Source organism: Phoxinus phoxinus, assembly GCF_949152265.1.
Source record: "Phoxinus phoxinus genome assembly, chromosome: 25".
Taxonomy (NCBI): domain Eukaryota; kingdom Metazoa; phylum Chordata; class Actinopteri; order Cypriniformes; family Leuciscidae; genus Phoxinus; species Phoxinus phoxinus.
The window spans coordinates 19960460-19987760 of record NC_136900.1 but is presented as its reverse complement, the minus strand read 5'-3'; the positions used below and the strand labels follow the sequence as shown (position 1 = coordinate 19987760).

The following is a 27301-nucleotide window of genomic DNA, read 5'->3' as shown; positions in this document are numbered from 1 at the left end:
TTCGGGTTTTCGAGGTTCACTGAACGATACCCAACATGTTTTACCGGGTTTGAGAAGTACTAATGAAGAGAAGGTTGGTTCAGACCGGCCTTATTCCACCCTTGTATTCCCTGAAATACCCTCTCCTAACCAGCAGTTGGGGGGATTTGCAGATACAATCAAGGGCGGCTGAACAGATACTAATATAAAATGTCTACAAATGAGTAAAGATTCTTGCACACAGTGAACATATGTGGCCAGCTTGCTTTGGAAGTAAAGCTCACATGAAATTCTGGAGGAGAAATACGCTAAAGTTGGCATCGTCGCAATGGCGATGGTTGACGTCGCATCTGAAATGACTGTCGGGGCGAGGGGAGTGTGCAACCACAGCTAGACGGCTTTACGGGTGGGTTTATTGCAGAAATAATGCCGCCGTGGCACTGTTTATTTTGATTAGGGCTGTTTTCTTTAGCTGAAAGCCGTGATTATGTAGAGTTCTTTTTTTTTCAGGGCTATGAGAGAGGCCCTGGGAGGGAGATGGGGGACTGTTAGGAAGGATAAAGGGGGGACAAGGCCTGGCATTCACAGGCCTCCCCACCTGCTCCTCAAACTCCGGAGCGCTCGTCCAGCTGGGTGGCTCTGATGCTGGTCTCCCCGCACTGGGCATGGAGGGTGTGCAAGGAAAACGTGCAAGATAATATGAGACAAGACAAGATGGCTGGTTTTGACTAATGAGCTTGTGAATATAAAGTGAAAAACTGTTTCAGAAAAGTTGCTAAACTAATATTAAAGTGTCACTTTAGGAACATTGCGCGTGTGGGAAAGTGAGAGCGTGAACGAGGCGGCGCCACAATAGTTTTGATAGCGGTGCCTCAGTTCCTGGAGGGTCTTGTATGCCTTTCGCCTGAGCGAGTAAGGCCGGTCGACAGTTTCTCATGGTGTCCCTTCATCCTCGGAGGCTGAAGCGACAAAGGACGGCAAATTCATTGTTCACTTGATATGTATGAATATGTACAACTTGAGTAGCAATGCCTAAAGCCCCGTTTTTAATGAGTTAAGTTTGAAAGCAGCTGTTCATTGAGGTAATGAGTGGTCACACTGATGTGTCAGTGCTCCGTAACAGTAAAAAAAAAAGGATGTGCGATTTTTCCCTGTGCTTGTAAAAAAGTACAGTCATTTGAGGAAAGTGTGACTGATCTCGTCTGAGAAGTCAACAGTGCCGAACTGGAGGAAAAAAACACTGATAACATCTCATTTGAAAATTCCCAACATGCTCAACTCTGATAGCATATCATGCCCATTGTCTCTGTGATGTTATGATTTGGGCCTCAACTTCCTCTATTACAACCCCCCAACTCCCCTCCCCTCCCCCTCTCCCTCTCTGATGCTATCCAATCAGACGAGGCCATTTTCCCTCTTTAAGCTCCTGCAATGCATTGTGGGATGCTGTTGGCGGGTGAGAGGGGAGTAGTGCAGAGGGGAGGGAGGTTTCTGTGTGAGAGAGAGAGGGAGCTGACTGGGTGTTTCTTCTGCTGGAGTGCTCAGCTCCTGATAAAGCTTCAGTCTTTATCTGTCTCGCTATGGGTCAACCCCCTCTTTCCTGCCTCCTGCAGATAGCACTTTTTGTTCTCATGGAGGCCTGTTGCTCTCCTCACCATAAAGTGAGTCGGCCCTGATCATACACACTCTGACAATCGAATTCACATTGAGTTGTATTATCTGTGTCCTAACTAGTGATCGACTGATATATCGGCAAGGCCGGATAATCTGATAATTGGCCATCCTGGCGATAACAGTGTCTGACAGACGAATATATATATATATAAATATATATTGGCCAGGCCAATTAATCAGCCAATATTTGGTAACTTTTAGATTATCGGTATCGGATGATAACAGTATCTTATAGATAAGCCTAGATTTTAGAAATCATTGGCACCAGTGGACTCTACGATCTACTTAGGCTCACAATGTTTTTGGAAAATGCAGCCGAAGCCGATTATTCAGTCAATATTTCACCATTTACCAGTATCATCCAATAACCACGTCAGACAGACCAATATATATCAACCAGGCGGATTAATAAGCCTACATGGTTTTGATTTTCGTTTGTTTTTGCTGGATAGTCTCATTGGCCCAAATTCCAGATTCACATAGCTGTATATTAATCTTCAAATATGGTAGCAATATTGTCACATCACTAATTGTTGCATGGCGCCTGGTTATGACACTGATATCTTTCTTTTAAACTTTTGCTTTGGCCCTCCATCCATCTCTCTCATACGCCCACTCCTTCTCATCAGCCAGAGTGAGCGAGACAGAGTGCGTAAAGCTCCACTGTAAAGCTCTCGTCTCCCTGGCTAGTGTGCTATGAATAGCCCTGTGTAGGATGATGCAGTTTCCTAAGTGGAAGGCCTCTGCAGATGGACTTCTGCTGTTACCTGAGAGAATGCCAACATCCCTCCCTCCCTCCTTTCCTTCTTCCTCTGGGTGGAATAAAAACTGTTCTCTCGTTCACACCTTGATCTTTGGTGGATTCTGCTCATGTGCTTTGTGTCTTTTTTTGTATCTGAAGTTTTTTTGCATCCAGACGAGTCCCTTTGAATGTGTCGTACTATAGTGAAAAACCCTGAAGTTGACGAATGTGCTGTTTTTATTGAGGAAACAGCTGCTTTGAAACTTCAGCCTCCAAAATTTCAAGGGGAGTTTAGTTTAGTCCACTGAGAGAGAAGTGGTGCTGTTTTTTTTTATTTTTATGGGGTGGCTCAAGCATGTAAAAGTGGATTGATCACGACATTCATGCTATATTGAGAGGATTCCCTTTGCAACATGGACCCAGGCCAGCACTGCTCTTTGTAAGTACAGGGTTATCGGGAGATAGAGATGTTGAAAATAAAGTCATTTCCAGTCTCAAAACAGAATTACCCCCCAACCCTTCGTATCTGGCGAGTGGTTCTGCCACTCTCTTTAAAAGACTGTTTACAAACATTAAAGAGTATGAATGACTGTTAAAACCCAGAATTTGCTTCCCCTGATGTGAAAACCAACAAAAAAAAAAAAAAAAAAAAAGAGTGCAAAAGTTCCTTTTGTCCAAGTGTAAGGCTGTTTCTTAACGTATGTTTATCTTCATCATGTTCATTCTTTCAAGCTAACGAGGCCATCCCTGAGCAGGGCGCAAAATTCAACCTCTGTTGAATTTCGGAGTAAAGTGATGCTTGTATTGTGCAGTCAATGTGAGTATTAAACGAGAAAAAAAACTGTTCTGAATCCTGAGGTGTGTGTGTGCCCCTCTCCCTCACCCGTTTTAAATAAAAAAGAAACATCTTTACCTGTCAAACCTTTCAACTTTTTAGTTCACTTGAACAGAGCGGTTGTATATGAAAGAATCAGCAAAAAATTAAAATAATGGAAAGAGGCTGTGGCCAGAAGCTATAAAAATACAGACATATGGTACATCATGTAAATATTGCCATGTGGAAAAGGCATTTTCTTTTTTGTGTTTTTTTTTTTTCTCTTTTAGGGGTTGCACAAGAAAATTGCACTACAAGAAGCAGTTATGTACAGTACAGTACACCACAGCAAGCGACGGGGTTTAGCATGGGCGCTTATTACGCCGGTTATTTTTTGGGGGAAAGAAAAACAATGGATAGAGAAGAAAAAAAAATCAGCCTGGAGACCCAGGCGCTGTGGGCAGAAAGTGCGGCCAGGTTAAGGCGAGTTGGCTGGGCTGAGGGCGGGGCTAAGGGTGGGGCTTGAGGCATCGGATCGACTGTAATCGCTGAGGGAGCCGGGACGTGTGCTGTTTGAAACGGTGGCGTTGCCACCACCATGCTGTCTCTTCAGCATGGCCGGCTGGAAGTCGGAGTGACGGCGTGCATGTTTCATCAGGTGGTCGCTCCGCATGAATCGCTTGTCGCAGAGGGGGCAGCCAAACTTCTTCTCGCCCGTGTGGGTACGATAGTGCCGTGCCAGCTCATCAGAGCGAGCAAACTTCTTACTGCAGTCGGGCCAGGTGCAAGGAAAGGGGCGCTCTCCTGTGACAAACACAAAAAGAAAGCAGAGCACACAGCTGTTAGAGTTATTACATACATTCATGATCCGTCAGACATATGTGATACTTTCAAAACAGAAGAATCAGTAAAGATATACAAGCATCTACAAATAAGAAGTTGCAGCTGTGCTTCAGAAACTTCGCTTTGAATCCGTTTTTGAAAAAATAAAAAACAAGGTGTTAAGGAGCCCACATCATAAACACCACCATGCGTCGCTAACAGCGATAAATAGGGCCAGCGGTGCCAACTGATGTGAACCTATTTCTTTTTGTCAGTCCTTATGTGGACAATGAACTCTTTCAGTAAAGAAAGTCCGACTGCGGCCTTTTTTATTCTTGGCCCCCGTTAAGCCCGTGCCGACATGCCTCATTGGTATAATATGTTCTTTTACACTGATGTTGAAGCAGTTTTGTGGTTTCTCTTGGTATGCGAACGTGTAGCATTCACTGAAGAAAAGGCAAACCTAGAACAGAGCACAAAAGCCATACAGGTCCCATACAACCCAAGTTCTCACACTAGAACAGCTAAACCACCACAGACTCGAGATCAGTTCACACTAAAAACAACGGTGAATGACCCAGACCATTCAGGTCCAGGTCATGCAGGGGTTTACCTTCCACGGATGGCTTTTAAATCCCAAAATGAACAGTCTTTAACCAGACGTGAAAGACCTGATGTGGCACAACTATTTAGAAGCGGCTCGTGAGAGTGTGCTAATCCTCTCCTATAGAAGCAAAAGTCTGCAAAAAACTTTTTTTTTTCCTTTTACAATCGCTAAGCTGAGTGAAAAGCCCACACATTAAACCAGGAATGCACTGCATTAAAAATGAACCATATGTTCCAGTCCAGTAAGCATTGCATCATGCTAATTGGAGAATCATGAGAATACATGGGGGACATGTATCATTTTGACTGCTCCAAAGAGGCTTATGGGATTTACTGACTCATTATTGAGATAACTGATGGACACACAAACACATACTCGCTGGTTTATGTGGAACTGGCACACATCTCGAAACGGCCTAGCAAAGTATTTTTTCTTCCCCCCATTACCGCCACATGTTGCAAAGCCAGACAGCGCGTTTAATTAGGCAGGTTAACAGTCTCTACTCTGGTACCCTGCCCCAACTTGTACTCAAACATGAAACTAGCAATGAGCCAAAAGCATGGGAAATTATACCCTACCCCTTCCCCTTCAGGCAATAAAAGTGGGCTTTGACACAAATCTACCCAAAGCCAGATGGGACCATATATCTCGGTGTGGTTTCCTCAGAGTTTCATGTAAGGCGAGTAGATGTGGTACCAACGCCCATTTTCTTTGTGCACAAAAGGGCCCACATGTCAGATACAGCATGCATTTTAGTTCCATTTCATTTGGTGTCTTCCACCATGAACGTGCGAACTGCTTTACTTATTTTACCAGCTTTTCAACAGCCGTTTCACTCCCTGAGCAGTGCCACCACAAAGGTCTTGAAACCACCGTTGAAAAACGTATGGGTTCTGTGTCTGCACTTTGCAAAATTTTTGAAAAGCAAAGAACAGGAAAAATATCCAGACATCTCAGTCATTACTTGGTTAAATTAGACAGAGTACACAGTGATCCAGACAGCTTGTTGCTGCTGCCTTTGTTTTGTGGTTTCCCCTTAAGGCCCCAAAGAAAAACAACTTCAAACGAAACATATACGTGATACCAAATTTATGTGTGGGACAACAGCTTTGCTGGGGTCCCTTCCCCCTACTATAAAACACTGAGAAAGTGAGAGAAACAGCAGGCAGAGTGAGTCTAGACTGTCTATCTATGATCTGTCACTCACTTTCAGACAGATTTGCTCCCACCATTTGCACAAACACACATACAATAATGGCATATGCACCTCACACATAGACCCTTTCAACATTGTCAACAAATAAAACCTTCATACACTCACAAGAATAAAATCTGTGTGAAACTTTATGTCCATAACAATGTCTGTGTAAGTTCACTTGTATCGGCCATATATTATATCCCCCCACACACCCATGCGACAAAATGCACAAAAATACACAGTTACGCACACACAAACACTCACTCCCACTTGAAGTAAAGCAAATAACTTCTCAGCACTCTCATCATCTGATACTCATTTGCCACACACATATGCAAGCCCATCCAAACATACCTTAAGTATACAAAACCACAATTTAAATCCTCTAACCTTCAAATGTGCCACACCCACGAGAACTAATTTGAGAGGGCCACTGTTGTTTGACCTTTTTTAAACATCCTGGATCTAGTCATGATTGTGGCGTATAAACATAAATACACAAGCTCTAACATTAGCGTAGTAGAAATGGGACAGAGCGTTGGGCGGTTTAAGATTCTTCCTTCAGTGACGACAGGAGCCAACCTGTAATTTACGGTCTAATTAATTCACGAAAGCGTCTGTGGGAACTCAAGGTTGTAAAGTGTGTGTTATGAGTCAGGGAAAAAAATGGAGGAGCTTCACAGAGTTGCAATAGTATGAATATTTTACAGGTTAAAACAGAAATCAGCAGGACTAGGCCATGTAATGGTGTGAATTGTGACATCAATACAATGCACAGGTGTTAGTAAGTCTAATCCTCACGCGAGCAAAGCAGTTGAATAGGGCAGGTTTAAAAAAAATCTCAAATTCTAATCTTTGCTGTCAGTATTTTAATATGATTTATATCCTATTATAGCGTTTATTAATGTTTTAAAGTTAGTTTTTGTCATTTTATCAGTTTGTTTTATTATTTATATAGCTTTAGTTCATTTTTATTTCAGTTTTGTTTAATCATTTTGGTACTTCAACTTGAACATATCTATTTCAGTTCAAATGTTTTTTTAAGTTTAAGCTTTTCATCTATTATAATCTTAATTTTCTGCTTGCATGCACTCTAAAAAATGCTGGGTAGTTTCAACCTAATTTTGGGTCAAATATGGACAAACCCAGCTGTTGGGTTACATTTTTAAATTAAATGTTTAACCCACCGTTTGGGTTTGTCAATATTTGACCCAAAATTGGGTTGAAACAACCCAGCATTTTTTAGAGTGTGGTGTGACCATAACTTTCAACTGGGACACATTTCCGGGAATATTATTACCACCAATGAGGACACTCTTGACGTGGCTCAAAAGAAGGCTTATGTAAAAAGATCGCACTGTCCAGCATGGGGCAGTTTCATAACAGATGGAAGTTGCTGCAGCACTATCCAGTACATCAAGAACCATGCAAAAGGGACAATGAGGACGCTTCTGCTTTTTGTCCCTCTGGGAAAACAATAGTGAGTCCGCAACCCATGGTGAAACTGTGTCATGCTGTTCATGCAAATGTCCATGCCAAAATTGATGTAAACTTTACTTTATTGACCCCTTGCCCATGGTCTTTTTTTTTTTTTTATCGCAGCATTGCAACGTGTCACTTAATAATAATAATAATGGTTTGTATGCCATAGGCACTGGCATGTCATCATACTGATGGGCTACAGTCTCTCTGGTGTGGTGCAACCAGGTCTGCATGTGCCCATGTCTTTTCGCAACTGGGGACGGTTATTAGGAGAGATTAAGATTTGACCTCCATGTTAACGAACACAGTGACCCAGTTACCCTTTGCAGCAGTTACATCACACCTGCTAGTACGGACATCCCATAACGAAGGTAACTGAGCAACTCTTTCCCTTCAGAGGCGATACCATTATGTCACAGACAGCAGCCTTACATAAATGTTCCCTTTCAGGGCCACTGGGTCAGTAAATAGACGAATACTTATGTCTTCTCTCATGTACAAAAACACATCGAAAATGCTCAATTGCACAGAGGCCTGAATAAAGAACAACTTCAGACTCCCTTGAATCTGTAGGAAACAGGAGAAAAGGGCCTTTTGAGGTGAACAGTCTATGGCCCAGACATCTGATCAGGCCACTATCTGAGCAACACAAGTGCAGACTGAATGTCGATCCAGGAGACTTGGTGTCGCTCACCTGTTCCAACAAGAGCTACCAGCATCTCTGTGTGGGTGAGATAAAATTCCTCAGGTTTCTTCAACCGTGAGGACACTTATGCAGGCAGAGACGTAGGTAGGAGTGGAGACAGCCAGACACTGTGAGAAAGGCAGGGAGACATTAAGACAGGCAGGGAGGAACTCCAGTGGGAGGTCTTACAAATCCTTTATAAGTTACCATGAGCTCAAAGTGCACTATGGGCTTGCTCAAGGGCAGCACACACTTGATGCCCTAGAACATGCTCTGAAATTAGGTGTTCCAAAGATTAAACTCTCCAAGTCCCACGTCAGCTGCTGTCATTCAGAAAACTGAGAAAATGTTTATACTATGTTTAGGCGAAGATTTTAGATTAATCCTACAGATACCAAACCACACCCATGCATAATGCCCGCACAAAACGGAAGACAGGAGTTTATAGCAGAAACTGTTTGCTATTTGTTCATTTTAACTTGCAGGAACGTCCAGTCAGGACCAGGAGAGTGGAAACTGATCTTAGATTAGTATAAAATACCTATTTATAACCATAAGTATCTAGAAGGTTACTGTGAATTTGTCCTTGTTTTTGCAAGGTTTATTGCCTAGAATTTTACAGACAGTACACATGTGCCTTCAGTTACCTTTAGCCAGAGGCAAAGCAAAAACAATACAACACATACAGATGTAAACTAGAACAAGACCCGATGCTTTCAATATAGTATGTATTAGAGATTCCAATGTTGCAGATGGTGATCCCAATTAGATCAGAAGTTCTGAATCAGGGGCACAGTCCTAGCCTCTGGTCGTCCTCTGGATTCATTATTTGTGGAAAACCATAAGAAGCTCAAAATGGCACCACAAATGTAGTTGCAGCACTTACACAGCAGGTTGTAATTTGTTCCTGGTGGGTCATACAGGAATCTGCCAGCTCAAGCCCTCTCAATGTTAATGATAAGACTGCTTTGGGACACTGACAACCTACACAGGTCTCTTCGCAATCCCAAAGCTTCCTAAACTGTCTGCAAGTAAGTTCTGAGTTTGTCTCAGCACAGCAAACTGGGGAATTTCTACCAACTACCCAGCTTCCCCTTTATACTAAGGCTGAGATGTTTGCCAAGATGACCTCATCACTACCCCATAGGAGCAGGGAATTTTGGAAGTGGATGTAATCCCATCAGCAACCAAGTTGGGAGAGAGAATGGGTCACACCCTCCATCACACCGAGGTTGCCAAAATGTGAGTTCACAGAGACCGCAACACACCATGGAGACCAAAAACCACAAAGTTGGGCACAAACACAGTTTTTACTTACACTATAATTGAGGGTAATTTAGTAAATTATCGTCATATCTGCATTAGACACAACTTCATATTAATCTCGTGAAGGTCTAGTGAGCAGATTGCTGACAGAGCAAAATTTTTCTCGAATTCAGAGACAAGTGTGGGAATGAAACCAAAAACAGAAGTACAACACACATATGTATGTGCTAATGGAGGGAGGGCGCGCGGGGTTGACTAACCACATTGAGACTTGGTGAGTCAGATCAGGCTTTCAGTACTCTGTTCGTGCCAGTGACTTTGAGAAACTGAGGATTAATGCTAATGGATGTGGGTGTAACAAAGACATTACGGCTAGGTCAGGTGCACCGATTAGGACTGGAACAGACTTGTCCAGGGACATTGTGACAAAGACAACTATGTTTAATTTATCATCATCTATTGTCTTTGATGAAAAACGACAAGAACCACTTGCTTTTCAATTGCACATTCTCCTCCCAGGGTTTTAATGCTGTTGAGAAACAATAGTGGTGGCCTTGTGTCTGGCAAGAGAGCCTTCGCCATCAGGCATTTCAATCAAGCCTAGTAGACATAACTCACTCCTCCCAGTCTCTACAGCACATGTGCACACACGGTCTAAGACACATTATATGAGAAAGCAGCCACAACTGCTGCAGATTTACGTCCCCTCCTCTTTATTTTCCCACCTTGTGAGGAGCGCATCTCACAGCATTGCCCTACTCATGATTGCAGCCTTGGAATAGACCTTTCTGCGGGTCCTGGCCTAACTGGGCCACTAGGATTGATTTGCAACACAGCTTAATTATTTTAACTCCATTTAACGAGGGACATTAAGACAGCTGTAGCCATAAGCCTACAAATGGTAACAGGCAAGAGCAGGTGGGTGGGGTCACCCATTGCTCTGACACTCATGTACAGACACAAAGCCTGTTAAATGTCAGGACACTGAGCTAAAATAATTTTTTATATCTACAGCTAATAACAGAAATAGCTTATGAAGGCTGATCTTGAACAAGCGTCCTCTTTTCAAATCCCAATTTGTATGCACAATTTTTCCTGTCCAGCTGGATAATTTCTTTTGTCAACCATGAAATCGTCCAAACATTTATCAAAGCTGTTTTAAGTTCGGTTAACAAATTAGAATTATGCAAAACTTAAAAGGGATAGTTCCACCCAAAATTTAAATTTGGTTATCACACTCATGTTTATGGAATGTCAACATAAAACATGAAAACCCAACGCGCGTGTGCATGTGTGTTTGTGTGTATACGAGTGAGTGAAGAACAACACAGTGCTTACATCAAATGTGTTTACGTGAATACCCACCAAGGTGGGCATTTTGATATTTCTGTGCGTATTTGACCATTAAGGCACGCAACCGAAGACAAAGGCTACTATGATGTGCTCACACAGAAAGCATCCTGTCAGTAGCGGATTCAATTCTCTTTCACAGCTTATTGCGCTTTTAATATTTATTTTTAATATCAAGCATATCCCGCTCTTTACCTTCTCATTCATCCATGTGTCTTTTTTAATATCTTCAAACAGTCTCACCTACTGAAAGCTGCACGGATTATCATACGGACATAACACAACACCCAGTGAAATACATTGAAATTTCTCTTGGCACAGCAGAGCACCGTTTTCTATAAAAGGATACGTTTTAGGCCACATCCACACGAAGCCAGAGCTTTCCCTATCCTATGTTTTTTTTTTCCTCAAGCAACAAAAAATTCCGTAAACACGGCGTCGTCTCAAGAAATATATGCGTACACACGAAACCACTGAAACCAACTCAAAACAATATAGTATACATCCCAGACCAGTATGTGGTGATGTAATTCTGCCACAGAAATGCACTAACAACGGAGAAGAAGACTTAGAGCATGCGCAAAAACCTTGCACGCTGTAACTGTTATACAATAATATTAGGCACAGCAGCAGCTTCTTTCTTTTTTCTTTTTTTACCAAGAACTTTATTAAACAATATGAACAACCATAAATGGCCTGGTACAAAATAGTGATGAGTCACGATATTCGATTAGTTAGCGGACGCATAAAGCTTGCCACAAAGAACCGGCAAAAGTATTCATTATGAATGTGTCAAATAGCCTATAGCAAGGAGAAATTTTTATTGTTTATTAATAAACTAGTGTTTTCTGTCAATCTCGGCTGCAAAGAGGCTGACGATGCTGAGCCAGCTTCGCAGTATTGTGAACGCGCCTATAGAGAGAAATGCACTTCATACGGATTACATAAGAGAGTTGTCCGTTTCTTTTCGTTTTGAATTATTTTGTTTAAAAGTAGACATTTAAGCTTTCTATATATTTCTGAGTTTCGGTTCATTTATGAGACGAGCTCCAGTTCACGAGCAATGCAAGTTATATCGCGCTGGCACATTTTTTGAACAATCATCAAATAATTCCCTGCGAATGTTGAATATTATTTTTGCTTGAAATGCCAATCCCTACAAAATACGAAATGTCTTAAATCAGACAACAGACAAGCATCATAGCATAAGAAAGAAAATATAAAGAAATAAAGAAGTAAACTAAAGAAATAAAATAAAAATACATTCAAGCAAATAATAAATACAGAAAAAAAGAGGCTCAGTAGGTTCTGCAGCACGAACACAAGCATGTAGTTGGTGTTGCTGTTAGTCGACACGTGGGGTGATGACATCATTGTTTCACAAAATATACGGATTCGCTGTTACAACACTGTGTTTTCAGATTTATCCACTCTGGGACCCGGTTTAAAAAAAATAGCGGCTTCAGTCTCCCAAAATGCCGGATCCGTCTGAACCAAACGTCAATACGACACAAAATTTGTACGTAGCTATACAGCTAAACGCGTCTCCGTGTGGACAGGGCCTTAGTTTAGTCACTTTTTTTATATACTTTAAAATTTTCGCTGCTGTTCTAAATTATTAAATTTTTTTCACAATTACCACAAATAAGTTACGTAGCTGCTTGAATCGGAGTGCAGGAGCTCTAGGTCAGGGGTTTTCAAAGTGGGGGCCGCCAGGGGGTCCGCAGCAAGTTGGAAGAAAAAAAAAAAGTATATTATTATGAGACTTGTTATGAAATAGCATTATAATAATTTGTCGCATAGCCTATCTGAACATTATACTTTAAAATGCTAATCTTTTAGAGATTAGGAGACCAGCCAATCAGTCTGACATATATACCAATTTTATGCCGCTCAAATGCACTCGGGCGCTGCATGATTAACATCACGTAACATCAGCATCACACGTGCACACGGAACGCACATGTAGGAATTACGTCCGTTTCACACCGCAAGCGCGAGCAACGCGTGAGCAGTGCATATTTTTTTTATATCTTATATCATATCTTATTTTATTTTTTTCAGCGTGGTGTGCATGTTAATCAATGAGTGCATTCACACCGCGAGCAGGAGCGTCGCGTGAGCAGCAGTGAAGACGGGGTTTCGTGGCGCTGCTCACACTCAATTAAAGTGAAAGCACACTTTTGATGGACAAAATAAATATGATTTCACACAAAAAGTGCCTAAAATGCACATTATTTGCATGTCTAGTGTGTTTTAACAAGAACTGGAGAATAGGCTATGTCAGAAAAGAAAATGAAGACTAAAAAATATAGATATATTTAGGAAATTTACCCATTTAAACTTGTTTTCATTATTCAGTTTTGGTAAAAGTATATGGTGATTTAAAAAATATATATATATAGAAAATAAATATTTGTGTGTGCTGTAAAGTGGTTAGAAAAAATAAAATCAGAATCGGCTAAAATCGGTATCGGCAGGTCAGACTCAAAGAAAAATCTGAATCAGCCTAGAAAATTGTAATCGGTGCATCTCTATAATCTTTCTGATTGGCTGGTATCAAACACCATCACATAATCTGATGTTAACAGATGTTTTATTTATTTATTTCTACATTTGCCGTAGTATTGTCGCTGGGTTCAATAACACATCCAGCAAAAGGGGGGCCTTGGCCAGAACCTCGTGGTATTTGGGGGGCCTTGTCATGGAAAAGTTTGGGAACCCCTGCTCTAGGTTACCATAGAAATGCAAGTGGTTTACCGCTGATTGCTGTCGTGACACTCACAAACTGCACTGAACACACACTTTTGGCTGGTACAACTTAAAATATATTATTATTATAAACTTTTCATTAACTTCGGTAGGCTGTACAACAAAGGAATTGTAATTGGCTGATTTTTGCGAGCCATAGGTTCCCGACCACTGCTTTAGACTATATTTTATTTGTTTGTTTTCTGGAAAACAAAAGTTATACATTTTTTGAACAAAAAGTAAATAGAGTAAACGTACATTTTTGGGTGAACTACACCTTGAACATATTTAGTTCCTGAAGATATACCTTGAGTAGACACCACTGACAGTGAGATCTTCTCTATGCGAAACCACCAAGCCAACCCTTCCCCCATGACCGTCCACTGAATGATCCTTTTCATCCTACAGCCACGCCTGGCAGAGCACACAGGCCCGGGTCCTCCACATACACATTTATTAGACAGTAAAGGGGTCAAACATCTCACTGGAAAGGGCTAATGTCAATATAAAAGCCTAGGAGGCAACCAAGGTTCTGGCACAGAGCAGAGAACAACCTCTCTACTTTTCTTTTTGTGGCTCCCCTCAATTTTCATTTTCAAAAATCCAAATGCATGCATTGCTTCTGCAACTGCAGAGAATCATCAAATCAGATTGCCGGCAGATGAAGCTGAGCAAGTGACCTACATCAATGGAGGGCTTTGACAACGGATTCCACCCTGTACCCACCCCCACACTTCTGCCTTTCCGTACAGTACATCCCCACCCACAAATTGCAGGGTTAGTGCCCCACGTTGAGTTTGCGTGAGACTCTAAGTCAGCGGCTCATGCTTTAGCAAGCTGAAAATACAGCTCCACACTAGCTCCAGATCCCCTTCTTCCTGCACAGAGAAATCGACACCCATACAGAGTAAATGTATGAAAGAAAAATAGCTCAAACTATACAACGCTTCAGCAGTTCTTTCACCTTGCACCCTCACGGGTGGGTGGAGAGAACACAGGGCAATGGGGGATGGTTGGGTAGGAACAGACTGGCTTTTATATGACGCTGCCAAAGCTAACTTAAATAACCATAAGTTCAGCAGAGTACGAAAGGTACTTATAGGAAGCTGAGGCCTAATGCCAACTCTATGGTGAGATAACTATGGCTGAGTTGGTCTAATGTGTGGTGAATTCTGAGTTGTTTTTTTGTTTTGTTTTATAGTAACTAAAGACTGTATGCTTTTCTTCATATGAAAGAAAAATAAGAGAGCTGTATTCCCGTCAGTGAGGGCTGCTTCAGGAGAGATGGATGACTGCAAAAGGGCGGATAAGCGCATGATGAAACACCCAGGGGGCTTTAGCACTTCAGCCAATCATATTTGAGTGAGAGAGAGATGCACCAAAGCATGGTTTCTACCATTCACACAGGAGGCTGACTGTAAAAATCTGACACAAAGAGACTTTATCTTCACAGAAATGAGAAATGCTAAGTGGACAGAACCGGTGTGTACAGACAACTGGGTCAGTAGCTATGTTTCCATCCAAAGTTGCGAATTTAACTTATGTGCAAAATGAGAATATTGCATAGAACATGCGTGAATAAAGCAGCGTTTCCATTCAGTGAGTCGAAGAGGACAATTGACGCTAAATATCACTAAGAAAAGTAGGAGAAGCCATTGTAATAATTTTCGTATATAATAAATTACTTGCGTCTCAGAGCGTACAGACGAAACGCAATAAACGCATTTCGGAGGAAGATGCCTGCTGTTGAGGAACGTAGTAGTCGAAGACGTGTAAAGATCGGCCCGCTGGTTAGTTTACTTATGCCATCCAATCATGCAAACACATAATTTTTTTTGATGCGTATCAAGGTATTTATTCTGTAAATGTGTTTCCATCGTAGTTTATGCCCATGGTTTCTCATCGGATAAAAATTTACCCGTCTACAAATTTGTTTGATTTATGTGCATCTTGGCGTTTCCATTCAGCAGTTTTTTTTATGCAATTTCCCAAAATACGCATAAAAATAGGTGGATGGAAACATAGCTAATGTCATGAAGAGTGTCCACGATAAATTATAGCAAATATCTTTAAAATAAAATAAACACTTAGTAAAGCACATGTGGCAAGTTCTTAGAAATGTACTTTTGACATTCATGTTTGTTTAATATGGATTTAACAAAATTTTATACCATTTAAGAAAAGTTTAAAATGCTTATATTATGCTCAAAAAATGCCATGTGGTGAAAAATTTGGTAACACTTTATTTTAATGTAACCTTGTTACACGTATATTACACGTATGTATTTACTATAGTAATAACTATAAATTAGGCATAATTATATGCAACTAACCCTAAACCAAATTCTAATCCAACCCAAACCCTATAGTAAGTATATTTAATTACTATTATTACTCGGTACTTAAATGTATAATTACACTGTAACAGGGACACATTAAAATGTATTTTTTTAAACAAATATTAAATTTTCGGCGAGTAGCAACATAAGACATTTTACAACCTAAAATAAAACATAAAAAAAAAAAAACTCTGATATTTCTAAAGTCTAATTGACCTAGCATAACTAATTTCTTTTAACTTCTCTTTGTTTTAATCTTCTCTCAAACATAAACACAAGTACACACATAAAACTCATGTGACCCCCTGCTTAACATCATTCCCAATTAACGAACATTGCGTGTATCCTGAATGACAATTGGGTCAGCCAAGCCCATGCACTGTTGGGCATCTAACATATATTCTGGTTACAAGGTATCAGGCCAGGGGTGTGGAACGGAAAAGAGTTTTAGTCAGAGAGAGGAGATTCCTTGTTGTGAAGCAATCACCCTCACACTGCGCCCAGACCCACCCCAGCCATGGCACTGAGCCCAGCACAGGGCAAAAGTGCCCAGGTCCAGCCCATCCTCTAAAACCTTCCACCTGAACCACGGGCAGGATGACTGCACAGGATGTCATGTCTGTAAATAACCCAGTGCGGAGGAAAGAAAAATGGCTGACAAGTCAGTTTAATTTTGCACGTATTTGCTATACACGTGGCAGGAGGGTGTGCTTTAATGTGGACTTTAACCAATGCTACGGTCTATTGTTCGACTGAAAATATTTGACTACGTACACTGTTTTTATCCATATGCTGAATTCTGTAGCAAAACAATGTCATCTATACATTGTGCACACTACTGTATCTCCTGGGACTCTTGAACACAATATAAAGGATCACGTAAGGAACATAATGGTTCACCGGCCGAACAAAAAAGCTAACCAACTGTGAAATATGTGATTATGGGCTTTGTTTATGTGTATGTTAAAGAGGGGTGCTGTTGGTGATTGAAGCTAATGCGTACTAGCCACACACAGAGGCAGCATGACCTTTCCTAATGACCCTATAATCACGTAATTCATAACAGTCAAGGCAACTGGTGGACAACAGAACTACATCACGCCAAGATGTGATTCCAAATGAAACATGTTTTAATTTGAACAATCTTGTTAAAATTAGTTAATGATAAGTGTGAGGTTATCAGTTTGTAAAAAGCCAATCATGTCTTTGATGGCACAATGTACCTGTTAGCATCCTTCTCCTAACAAAGCTGCTTTAGCCAATCTTGCTCATCAATTTGTGACCAATTCTGTCCTCTTATTCTCTTTCGGTCTGAAGAGGAACCCCGCCTCTTCATATTCACAGGAGATCAGACAAAGCTGTCTGGTAACCTTAGACCCTCAACCTGCTGTGTTCCTCTTCTCTTCCCCAACCCACTCAGCAGAATGAGCAATTTGTGTACCGCGTTTGCTCTCATCTTCTACGTCCCACCGCTCCGCTCGCTCAAACTTAGCATCACAATGCTACGGAGGATTACAAAAAAAACTCTGAGGCCTTGGAGGTGATCTCATTTAATCTCCCTCGCACAGCACATCATGCAACAGTGTGATCTGAGGCTTGCTATCAATATTCAAGACTCTCTCGAGTACTTAGTGGCTTGATGTGGTAACATGCCCCTCCACTTCCTTGGAGATATTCCCATGAGTACAAGGACTAGTGATTCAGGTCCTGAGTATCCCAATCAGAATAATGAATCTAGGATCTGGGCCCAGATGACATTATAGAGTTGTACCGGGAGAAGATTAAATTATGGGGCGAGGTAGATTAACCAAGAACACAGGGGCCACATGTACCCATTGTGATCACGAGGGTCTGTCATGGGTTTGCCACTGAAAGCAATTTGTGAACCTAATGAACTTTTTCATTTAACCTTGACTTTCAAAAAACATCAGAGGAGAAAGCTAACAAACACAATTAAGGTGAATACCTTTGAACAGGATTATATAGGAAAGTGACTTAATCGAATGCAAGCCAAAGCAAGTTTTCAGGTACAATTTCTGTAAAAGTTAAGATCAATTAACCACATCTGTGGCATAATGTTGATTTTTTTTGCATATTCAGGGACATTAAAATACTCACTGTGTTAATAGTACAGCCACAAGACAAACAAAACACATGAAAACCTGCACAAAAAAAAGCTTACTAATCTTTTATGTAAAGTTGCATAGTTTGTTGAAAATTATGATTTAAGCAGATTTACAGCTCAAATAACATAAATAGATGTGCTTCTCTGCTTTTAAATTCTCAAAAAATTGTCCCCATTGGAAGTACTTCAATGTTTTGTTTTGTTTTTTGACTAGTAGAAATTATATTTTGAAATAATCAGCATTATTGAACCCAACCTATTTATTTAATGCTGAAAACAAAATAATGTAGTTGTTTTTTGCATTGCAATTTGCATTACAACTTTAAATTTGTAGAAAAAAACGAATACTGTGGTAAAGTACTAATCCAGTGGTTTCACTTTGAAAGTCAGGTTTTCACTGTCGCATGCAGAATACTTTCAGAGGAACTACATTTACGAGAAAAGTCACATCACTGAAAGGACACAATGTCTTTTTTTGCATACTGAACCGCCAGAATACGTCACAGTCATGGCCTTGGCTTTCTACTCAAGCCATGTCACTTCCTCTTCCTGAACCGAAAACTGCAGGTTTCGTGAAAATCTTTTTTATTTTTTGCTACCGGATGGCCCCACACCCATTTCATCTACCTACCACAACTTCCTTTTCTCATCACAAGTCAACTGCAGTCTAATAAAGTCATGATAATGTTATAAATTATCATCATTTACCATTACAGTTAACAACTCATCGAATGCAAACCAAGCATTTCTCTGAATCTGTCCATCTGTGTTTATTAGGATGATTAATGAGCCCTTCCTTATTCAGCCACATGCTGGTTGGAATCTTTTCCTTTCTTTCTACCCTCTCCAAATTTTCCTGTGTGTCCTCCTTTCTTGCCTTGAGACTCTGCACAGCCATAAAACATCTGTCAAATATTATGCTTGATGCTCTCCTAGGCCAAATTCTGATCTTAACTTGACTATAACAGTGGAGATAAAAGTTCAGAATGCACCCAGACAACAGAAGTAGTGCTAGTACAAACTAAACTGAAACCATCCTCTCGAAAGGTCACAAGAAGGTTATTTTACCAGACTTATCTAAGTAAGGGACACTCTGTAACCGCAGGTTACCACAGAATTACTGAGGGCAAGAACTTACAATACATAATCTTTCTTTAGTCTCATAAAAAGAAAACAAAGCTGCAAATAGATCCTGAACCTAAAATTGTTGACTTGGCAAACGTATGTGGTTTGAGACAGTTAACAGGATGGAAAGGGTCTTTTCAGTCCGCAAACAAGTGCTTTACAAAGTTATGTGAGCTAGTAAGAAATTCCTGGGAGGGTAAATACAACTTAAATAAAATACTGTCTTCGTACAAAGTCAAAGGTTCCTTCCATTTAAAAACATTGCAGTTTAAACAACTGCATTTTCAACAGCACATTTCAAAGCATTAAGTTGAGCCCTTTGCAATATTTCAATGTTGTATAATCGTGAGAGTACATCTGCTCCAGCTATATCATAAAACTCCTACTTTTTCCAGCAAGCTTGCACTTGTGATGGTTGGGCCCTCCCCCTTTCCCCAAGATTTACTCATTCAACCGTAGAGCACAAGAACACTGCAAAGGTCTTGCAAACAAATGAAATTTTTACACTTTATAGTTGCCATGACAGAAACATGCAACAAAGAAACATATCAAGACCTGTTGCACCTGTCAGAAATTACTAATCGTTTTTATGAAAGCAGTTTGACTAGAGTGACTGCATCTCTGCGCATGAGGGAAAGGCCAAGCTTTTATCTTTCCGCTGTACTATATGACTCCATCGACCACACTGTGCTCTGAATAGAAAGCTGGATGCAACCCTGTGCCCAATTCCTTCTGGATTAAAACAAATGATCCAAAGCAGGGTTCAAACCAGAACCAGCAGGGAATTCAGGGCGTTTGCTGAAGTCAAATGAGGTCTTCAGTACTTTTGGCTCCCCAAGTTTGTTTTTATAACTCTGTGTTCCCCCTTCAGTTCAAAAAGCAGCGTGTTGCTGGGAGAAAGATCCATTCTCTCTTTGCTCCATTGGTAGAGACTGATGGAAAATCCGCTGAGTACTTAAGAAAGGCTTCCATAACAGAGCAGGTTGGCTGAGCCTGAACTCAAATGACCCACATTCTCTGATTACCAAAACAAATGAGATGGAACACTCATTGTTTAACCGAATCATGGTCCGATCGCAGCCCGGTGACTACAGTGAAACCCAATCTAAAGTCTGGAACTTAGAGAATAACCCAATTGAAAGATAGTAAGTGAGGGAGATCTTAAATGCACAACATAAACAAAATCACCACAAATTATGAATTGTTCTGTTTATCTGTTCTAGATGACTTACTCTGACATGTCAACACAAAACTAGACACATAACCAACACCATACACTGGACCACAACTGGAGCTAGAGTTTTCTCAGAACAATATGCCTGAATGCAGGGTGCTATGTGGTGTGTTCCGACATAAACATGTCATTATATATAGCCTACTGTAAAAGGCCAAACCTATTATCAAGCAAAGTAAAAACTAAAAAAAAAATTGCAACCGTGTGTATGACACGCCCTCCTTAAGTACTTCAAAGCTAAGTTACAGTATTATATACAAGGCGTGTGCTGAAAATCTGGTCAATCCACACTATATAATTATTTTAATGTATCTATGTAATCGTTTAGACTATTCTTTTAATGTTAAGGTAAGGTTTTGGGGGAAGTCTTGCCAGCCTCACAAGATATGATTTTTGTGGTGGCAGCAAATCCTGATAAGCATGACAAGGTGTGCAACCAACATTTTTAACACATTTATTGTTGCTAGTACATACATTTACATACTTTTTTTTTTATACCTGACAATAAGTGCTGCCTTTGTTGAAGTTTCAAAGATGACAGTAAAAGTCATCGTAAGCAGATATGTCCGATTTTCAGAACACCAGACCCACATGAGATGAGTCACTATGGTTTATTAGTTAGGTTCTGGATTTGTGAGAATGACTAGTTTACTCACATTTGTGTTACATTGTTATACTTTTTATATTTTTAACTGTAGTGCTTTAACTAGAATGCTGTGATTTACTTCAAAACATTTTTACAGGACTACCTTAAGATCGATTAATTAATGTGCAAAACTGCATGTTTTCAGTCAGTGGATTGCCCAAAACAACTAGCTTGAAAATAAGTTAACTGTAAAAAATTATTATACTTAAGTAAGAAATTTATAAAATTAAGTAAGGAAGGTTTTTTTTTTTTTTTTTTTTTTTTTTTTTTACAGTGTGTACATGAAGTCTCCTCGCCCAATATTCAGATAAGTGATCAACCAATGAGTTTTTCCAATTACACATTCTTAAACTTCTACATCTGGTAAATCAGGCAAAGATGATGATAAAGAATGGTTTCATCACCAACCAGGCTTAAGCTAGTCACAGACTTAAATGCATGTTAGAGTTGTCAGTGCTAATTGCTTTCAGTTACATCTCTCAAAATGCTGCCATTTATTTCCTCAAGATGCAAATTAGTCTTTTTTTTTTTTTGAGGCAGGTTTATAAAATCTACAACTTAAATGTCCTAATTGAACTAAAATCTAATCCTGGCTTAATCTAAACTCTGTCTGTGAAACCAGGCCTGTATCAAAATCGAACCATCACACATTGACACCAGATGATTGACAGAAACACGTTTCTGTGAACATTAATCATTTTAAGTAACTGGGTTGTTTTTATGGGAAACCCAGACACAATGTACACACTTATGCGATTTATCTCTGATCTGAGACCATGGTGCATTAGGTGTCAAGAAAGTTTCGATTTAGCTCAGGGTTTCCTGTCAGTAGCATATATCTATTGTCTGACATAAAGACAGCAACACTTAAAATGATAGTGGTGGTTTTGCACACTACGACGCGTGAAAACGTGGTACAGAACGTGTAATTACTCCCCTAAATGTATTTTCCATCCTAACGGTCAATTATAAAGGCTTGAGGTGTGTGCCGAGGGCGGGCACTCTGTCTGCGCGGCTCCGCGCTCGACTGGTCGAGTCTGTTGCTGGCCAGATCAGCTGGCAGTCTGTCTGACGGGGGTGTGGCACATCACAACAAAGAGCTTAACAGTCAAACAAGCAACCGCAGAAGTCTCACCAACCCCCATCTTTTATTCAGTTTTCATTTTTAACCCCCTTACATATATCTAACGGACTAACGCAAAGAAAAAAAACGAAGTATACGCGAATTCTGCTGTTTTTGGACCGTTGCTGTCTGTACCGCGAGCTACTACCAGTGCACTTTTCTCAAACCACCACCACCATCGACTCCTGAAACTATAGACTACAAGACGTTTATGAGTGATTACATCATGGGGTTCCTGGCTTCTTTGCTGCAGTGTTAGATTTAATTGCGTGCAGATTTTTTTTGTTACGCCAAGGTATTGATTATAGAGTGCAACATGTCTGTATGCACGAGCACGCGCGCATATGTTGTAAATGGTGTGTTATGCTATGTCTTTTTGAATGTTTCTTTTATAGTATTATTTAATAGTATTGTTGCTACTATTCTTTTTTTTTATTATTATTGTTTTATTTGCTGTCACCGTTCTTATTGTGTGTATATGCTTTGGGAATATTGTTCGCAGAATAATCATGCAAATAAAGTGCTTTTTGAAACTCCAAAGTGGTGGGCTTGTATGTGTGTGTGTTGTTGAGGTGGCTCATATAGGCGAGGCTCTGGGGGAGAACTGTTGCTGTTTACCATATAGCTTCCTCATGGTGGGCGTGACAATATTTACGGCTATATCGAATAATATAGCTACTATTCTCTTCAAACGACAAGTTAGAGTAAATGCACGTTTCATAAAAGATACCATCGTATTCAGTGCGACAACAGTTGTCCCGTCACGTAAAACAGCTTGTGCGGAACATAATGTGCCCAAATGTGTCGCGATGTTTACATTGGATCTTCGAAACGGCAATACGCTTGGCAGGAATGGAAACTGACCTGTATGTGTCCTTAGGTGGGCTTTGAGATGGGACGATTTGCCATAAACTTTTTCACAACCTGAATAGTGGCATTTGTGCTTTTTCTGTGGGGGTTCTTGTTCAATTCGCCCCCTAAATCGTTTGTTTCTTTGTTTAAGAGCAGGGTCGCCGGTGATGGTGGTAGGTGTGGCAGAGTTCCCATCATCTCTGGTCGGGGTTGCTGTTGGTGGCGTGCTCTCCTCTTTTACTTTTGCCTGCTCGGCAAAATTGGTGGGGGTCTGTTGATTAAAATCCGCCAGAATTCTCGCCACCACAAAAAGAGATGAGTTGTCTTTCAAAGGCTCCTTGTTTTCTTCTCCATTCCTCTGTGCAGACGCAGTTTCGGGCTTGATCTCTCTATTCCCTTTTGGACCGTGGACAATTGCTTGGCTGGACATTGACACAAGGCACTCTGCTGCGAAGTGATCCATTTCGTTTTAAGAGTAGAAATTCTTTATGACATTCAAACCCAATGACAGCAGACCACTGGACTCAGTAGATCCCCTTTGTGTGGTGCTGAATAGGCAGCTCTCATAAGCAAACTCACTTTGCACTATCTTACCGGCTTTTCAGCAACACTGACATCCTGCATGTAAATCATGCGAGATCAAGCCGTGAGCACGCGACACCGACTGCTTTCTTCCTTTAGAGAGAAGTTTCCGGTGATGAGAGCTCTGAAAACTTGTCTTGATTGAGTATCAAAACTCCCATCGTGGCTGTAGTCCTCACGACGTTAAAGTGACAGTATGGTGTGCGCCGATTAGTGCTGATTGTATCCATGCTGGGGGCGTGTCGGCCGGTAGCGTTTGGGAACGTCATCCGAGCCACGCGCACTCATTGGATGGCGACGTGTCCTGGAGTTCGCTACCTCACTTGCCCTCACCAAACTTTTACAAAGTATAAAAAGGAACTCCACTCAGGAAGGAGATTATTTTGAAGCATTATATTTTTATCCATAGCCTAATTTAAATGGTAAAATAATTGGTGGTTATCATATATAGTGAAAAATGGTCTACAGCATGTGTGAATGAATCAAAGCAATAAAGATTTCCCCTCATCCTCTCAAAGCATTCTGATCAAGATTAGTAATGTAAAAAAAGCAGGATTAGGGTCAACACTATATCAAATGATATACTGAACTGTAAAATATTTATACAGTCGGCTCCCATTTAAGTCAGACACTCCAAGGGCCAAGTTACACAACTTTTCTAAATAAATAGCGCATAGACACTGAATCCCAGACTGGAAAATATATTAATTCCTGCATTACACAAGCAGACTGTGCAGGTGAAAATGGAGATCAGTGTTTCAAAAGTTGCTTAATCTTTTATTTGATATGAAAGGAGGAGAGGAGGAAATAAAGGGCTGAAGCCCAACACTTCAGCGAACGATGCACTGTTCTCCTGTGGGAAAGCAATGTACTCTCTTTCAGTCCTATTCACAGTACTTCTCTGGAAAGTTCTAAGTGTTCATTGAGAGCAAGGCTACATGGCATTCAGAGAGCCATCTGGTTGTATTACTTTACATATTCTTTCACCACGACAAGAACTGGCTGTTCTTGCATTTCATGCAGTGTTTCTGAAGCAAATCACAGCATAACGACAAGACGGCAGTTCATATTTCACAAGATGGCTGCCTCACGTCTCAAATGGAAGAAAATGTCCCCTAAAAAGATAATTTGTATAAAAATATGTATTTATAATTGAAATTAATTCTATTTTGTGTTATTATTTTATACATTTTATATAATTATTTTTGCACTTTATATAATAGATATTCTGCACCTAAATGAACATTGCATATTAGAAAAAGAATAGTCTGTGATTCAATAATAAGTGTAAGATAGACCTGACATTCTTGAGCAATGTTTCTCCAAGAACACACCACAGGATGTATAAGTGCACCTCACCATACAATTTGACTTTTGCCATTCAGCAAAATGCATTTTTGATGCCAGTGAGAAAATCTAAATGAAACTCAATGTCCCACACATTGAATATGTGTTCTTCGCTCAACAATCAATAAAACGTTTCAGGTTGAATCACATTCTCAATTTCCCCATCCGAGTGAGATGACTCAGCCATTCTTCTATACTATCAAGAAATATTGTATTCCCCTGGGGCTCTGCAAAGGCTACTGATGATTGTTACACTTGTCCTCTCTGGGCTTTGAGATGTAATCCCATTGGACTTACAAACAGTTTGTGAGGACAGCCTGACCGTACGAACAGGTGGAACTGCCCAATCAAGGCCATGCTGTCCTAGAACACAAGGCCCATAGCCGCATGGGCTGATTAGACTGTTTCCTTGTATGGCACATGGAACATTTAATATCAACTTTTTTTATTGTTTATATAGAACTTGACTTAATGAGGCTCTTTCTGACTTTGTCAATATAGGTTCAATTTAAAGGGAAAGTTCACTTTAAAATTAAAATTATGTAATCATATACTCACCCTCAAGTTGTTTCAAGCCTGTATGAATTTCTTTCTTCTGCTGAACACAAAGGAAGATATTTTGAAGAATGTCAGTAACCAAACAGTTAACTGGTCCCATTGACTTCCATAGTATTTTTTTTTTCCTACTATGGAAGTCAATGGGATCAGTTAACTGTTTGGTTACTGACATTCTTGAAAATATCTTCCTTTGTGTTCAGCAGAAGAAGGAAATTCATACAGGATTGAAACTACTTGAGGGCAAGTAGCCTATATGATGACAGAATTTTCATTTAAAGTGAACTATCCCTTTAAACATTTATTTTCCTCTGTGGAACACAAGGTTGCTGTTTTCAGAAAAAGTGGTTAGGACAGACAGACAGACAGACAGACCAGCCTGTTCTCACCCAAATGCGTCTCTATAGCACGCAGTGTGTTTATCGTGCAATTTATACGCGAAAATGAGTTTTTACGTGGATATGATACGCAGTTTTGCGCGTGCATATGATACGCACTTAATTTCGTGATATACACACGAACCCCACACCACTAATCCTACCCAAGCGTATAATACACACGCACCCTACCCCACCCTAAACCCAACCATGTGCTATCCATGCGTATACTATGCACGTAAAAACTCATTTTCGCGTATATATTACACGATAAACACACTGCGTGCTATATAGACGCATTTGGTGAGATCGGGTTGGACAGACAGACAGACAGACAGACAGACAGACAGACAGACAGATAGACAGATAGACAGATAGATAGATAGATAGATAGATAGATAGATAGATAGATAGATAGATAGATAGATAGATAGATAGATAGATAGATAGATAGATCGATAGATCGATAGATAGATTTGAACTCCCCTCAAAGCCCTGTCAGCTTTGCCCAAGCAAGTTGATACGTTTTACGCAGTCATTATAGGTGGAAACTGATACTTTCCAGTCATGACTCATGTGGGTTGTGCATGTGATTCCTTTCCCTCCCCAAACAAGCAAAGAAGGACAATAATGTGGCAGCTCTTACAGTGTCTATCATAATCACCACTTGACCGCGTGCACGCTTCCTAACAACGTGTCATCGTGATCTGAGAGTCTGATTGGCAAACACACCTCAAAGGACTGAAGGTCACATAATACAGATCAGTTTGTCTCCTTTCTGTGGAAGCCATAAATTAGAAATGACCTGCACTCTCATCAAGGCCTGACTCTGATAACCAGGGCTTGATTGCTGCCGAGGATTTTGTGTGGCCGTTTCTTTTTTTCTTTTCTCTCGGTTATGTTTTTGTGTGTTTTTACATTGACCTTACTGTAGCATTTAAATGTCAATTCAGCAGCTCAGTCACATGTGAAACTCAGAGGCTGTTTACTACTTGTGGTTAAGCTTTGCACTTTTGATCTAGAGTTGGGAAACATATCATTTCCCATCATGCATGTAACAACTCTTCCTGTTCGTCTTTAGACAGTGTCTTTATATGTTGATCTTGGACCAGCTTTGTCTCAGACCAATTCTGATTTTAACCATCAAAAGACAAACCACAGATCTGGACTCAGATCAGCTCCCAAAGACAACTTCAACAACACCCCTCTGCAGACTTCAGCAGCACACGACAAATAACAAATGTGCTTAAACCTACAAAACAAAGCCGACCGTGAGAATAACAACCTGCATGAACTTCCCGGATAACATCAACAGTGCTCTTGCATAATATACTGACTGGTCAATCATTTCACATGGTGAAATTTCCTCCCTTGTCCTTGGCATGATTTCTGACCTCAATGACTACTGAGGATCACGCTGTTCTGCACTGTCCCAAACACCCCAGAACAAACATCCCACAAAAAGGTACATGAGCTGAGTTTCAACCAGATGCCATTGTTTTGTCTGTTCAAGGAGAATAGAGCACAATGTAAAACATTAAGCTGTAAAAACGGACAGCTTGTCCAAACTATTAAGCAGTTTCTAGATAAACTGAGAACAATGAGATAAATGTATCATAGATGTTA

At 40.4% G+C, this 27301-nt stretch overlaps 1 protein-coding gene across 1 annotated transcript; it reads right to left on the bottom strand.

Annotated features, from left to right (window-relative positions):
- Positions 1 to 474: 474 nt before the first annotated feature.
- Positions 475 to 23724, bottom strand: klf13 (Kruppel like factor 13). The gene is made up of 2 exons (XM_079604490.1): positions 22827 to 23724; positions 475 to 4013 (listed from the first exon to the last, which is right to left on the bottom strand). The coding sequence occupies exons 1-2, from the start codon at positions 23275 to 23277 to the stop codon at positions 3688 to 3690; spliced, it is 777 nt and encodes a 258-aa protein (XP_079460616.1). The 5' UTR covers positions 23278 to 23724; the 3' UTR covers positions 475 to 3687.
- Positions 23725 to 27301: the final 3577 nt, after the last annotated feature.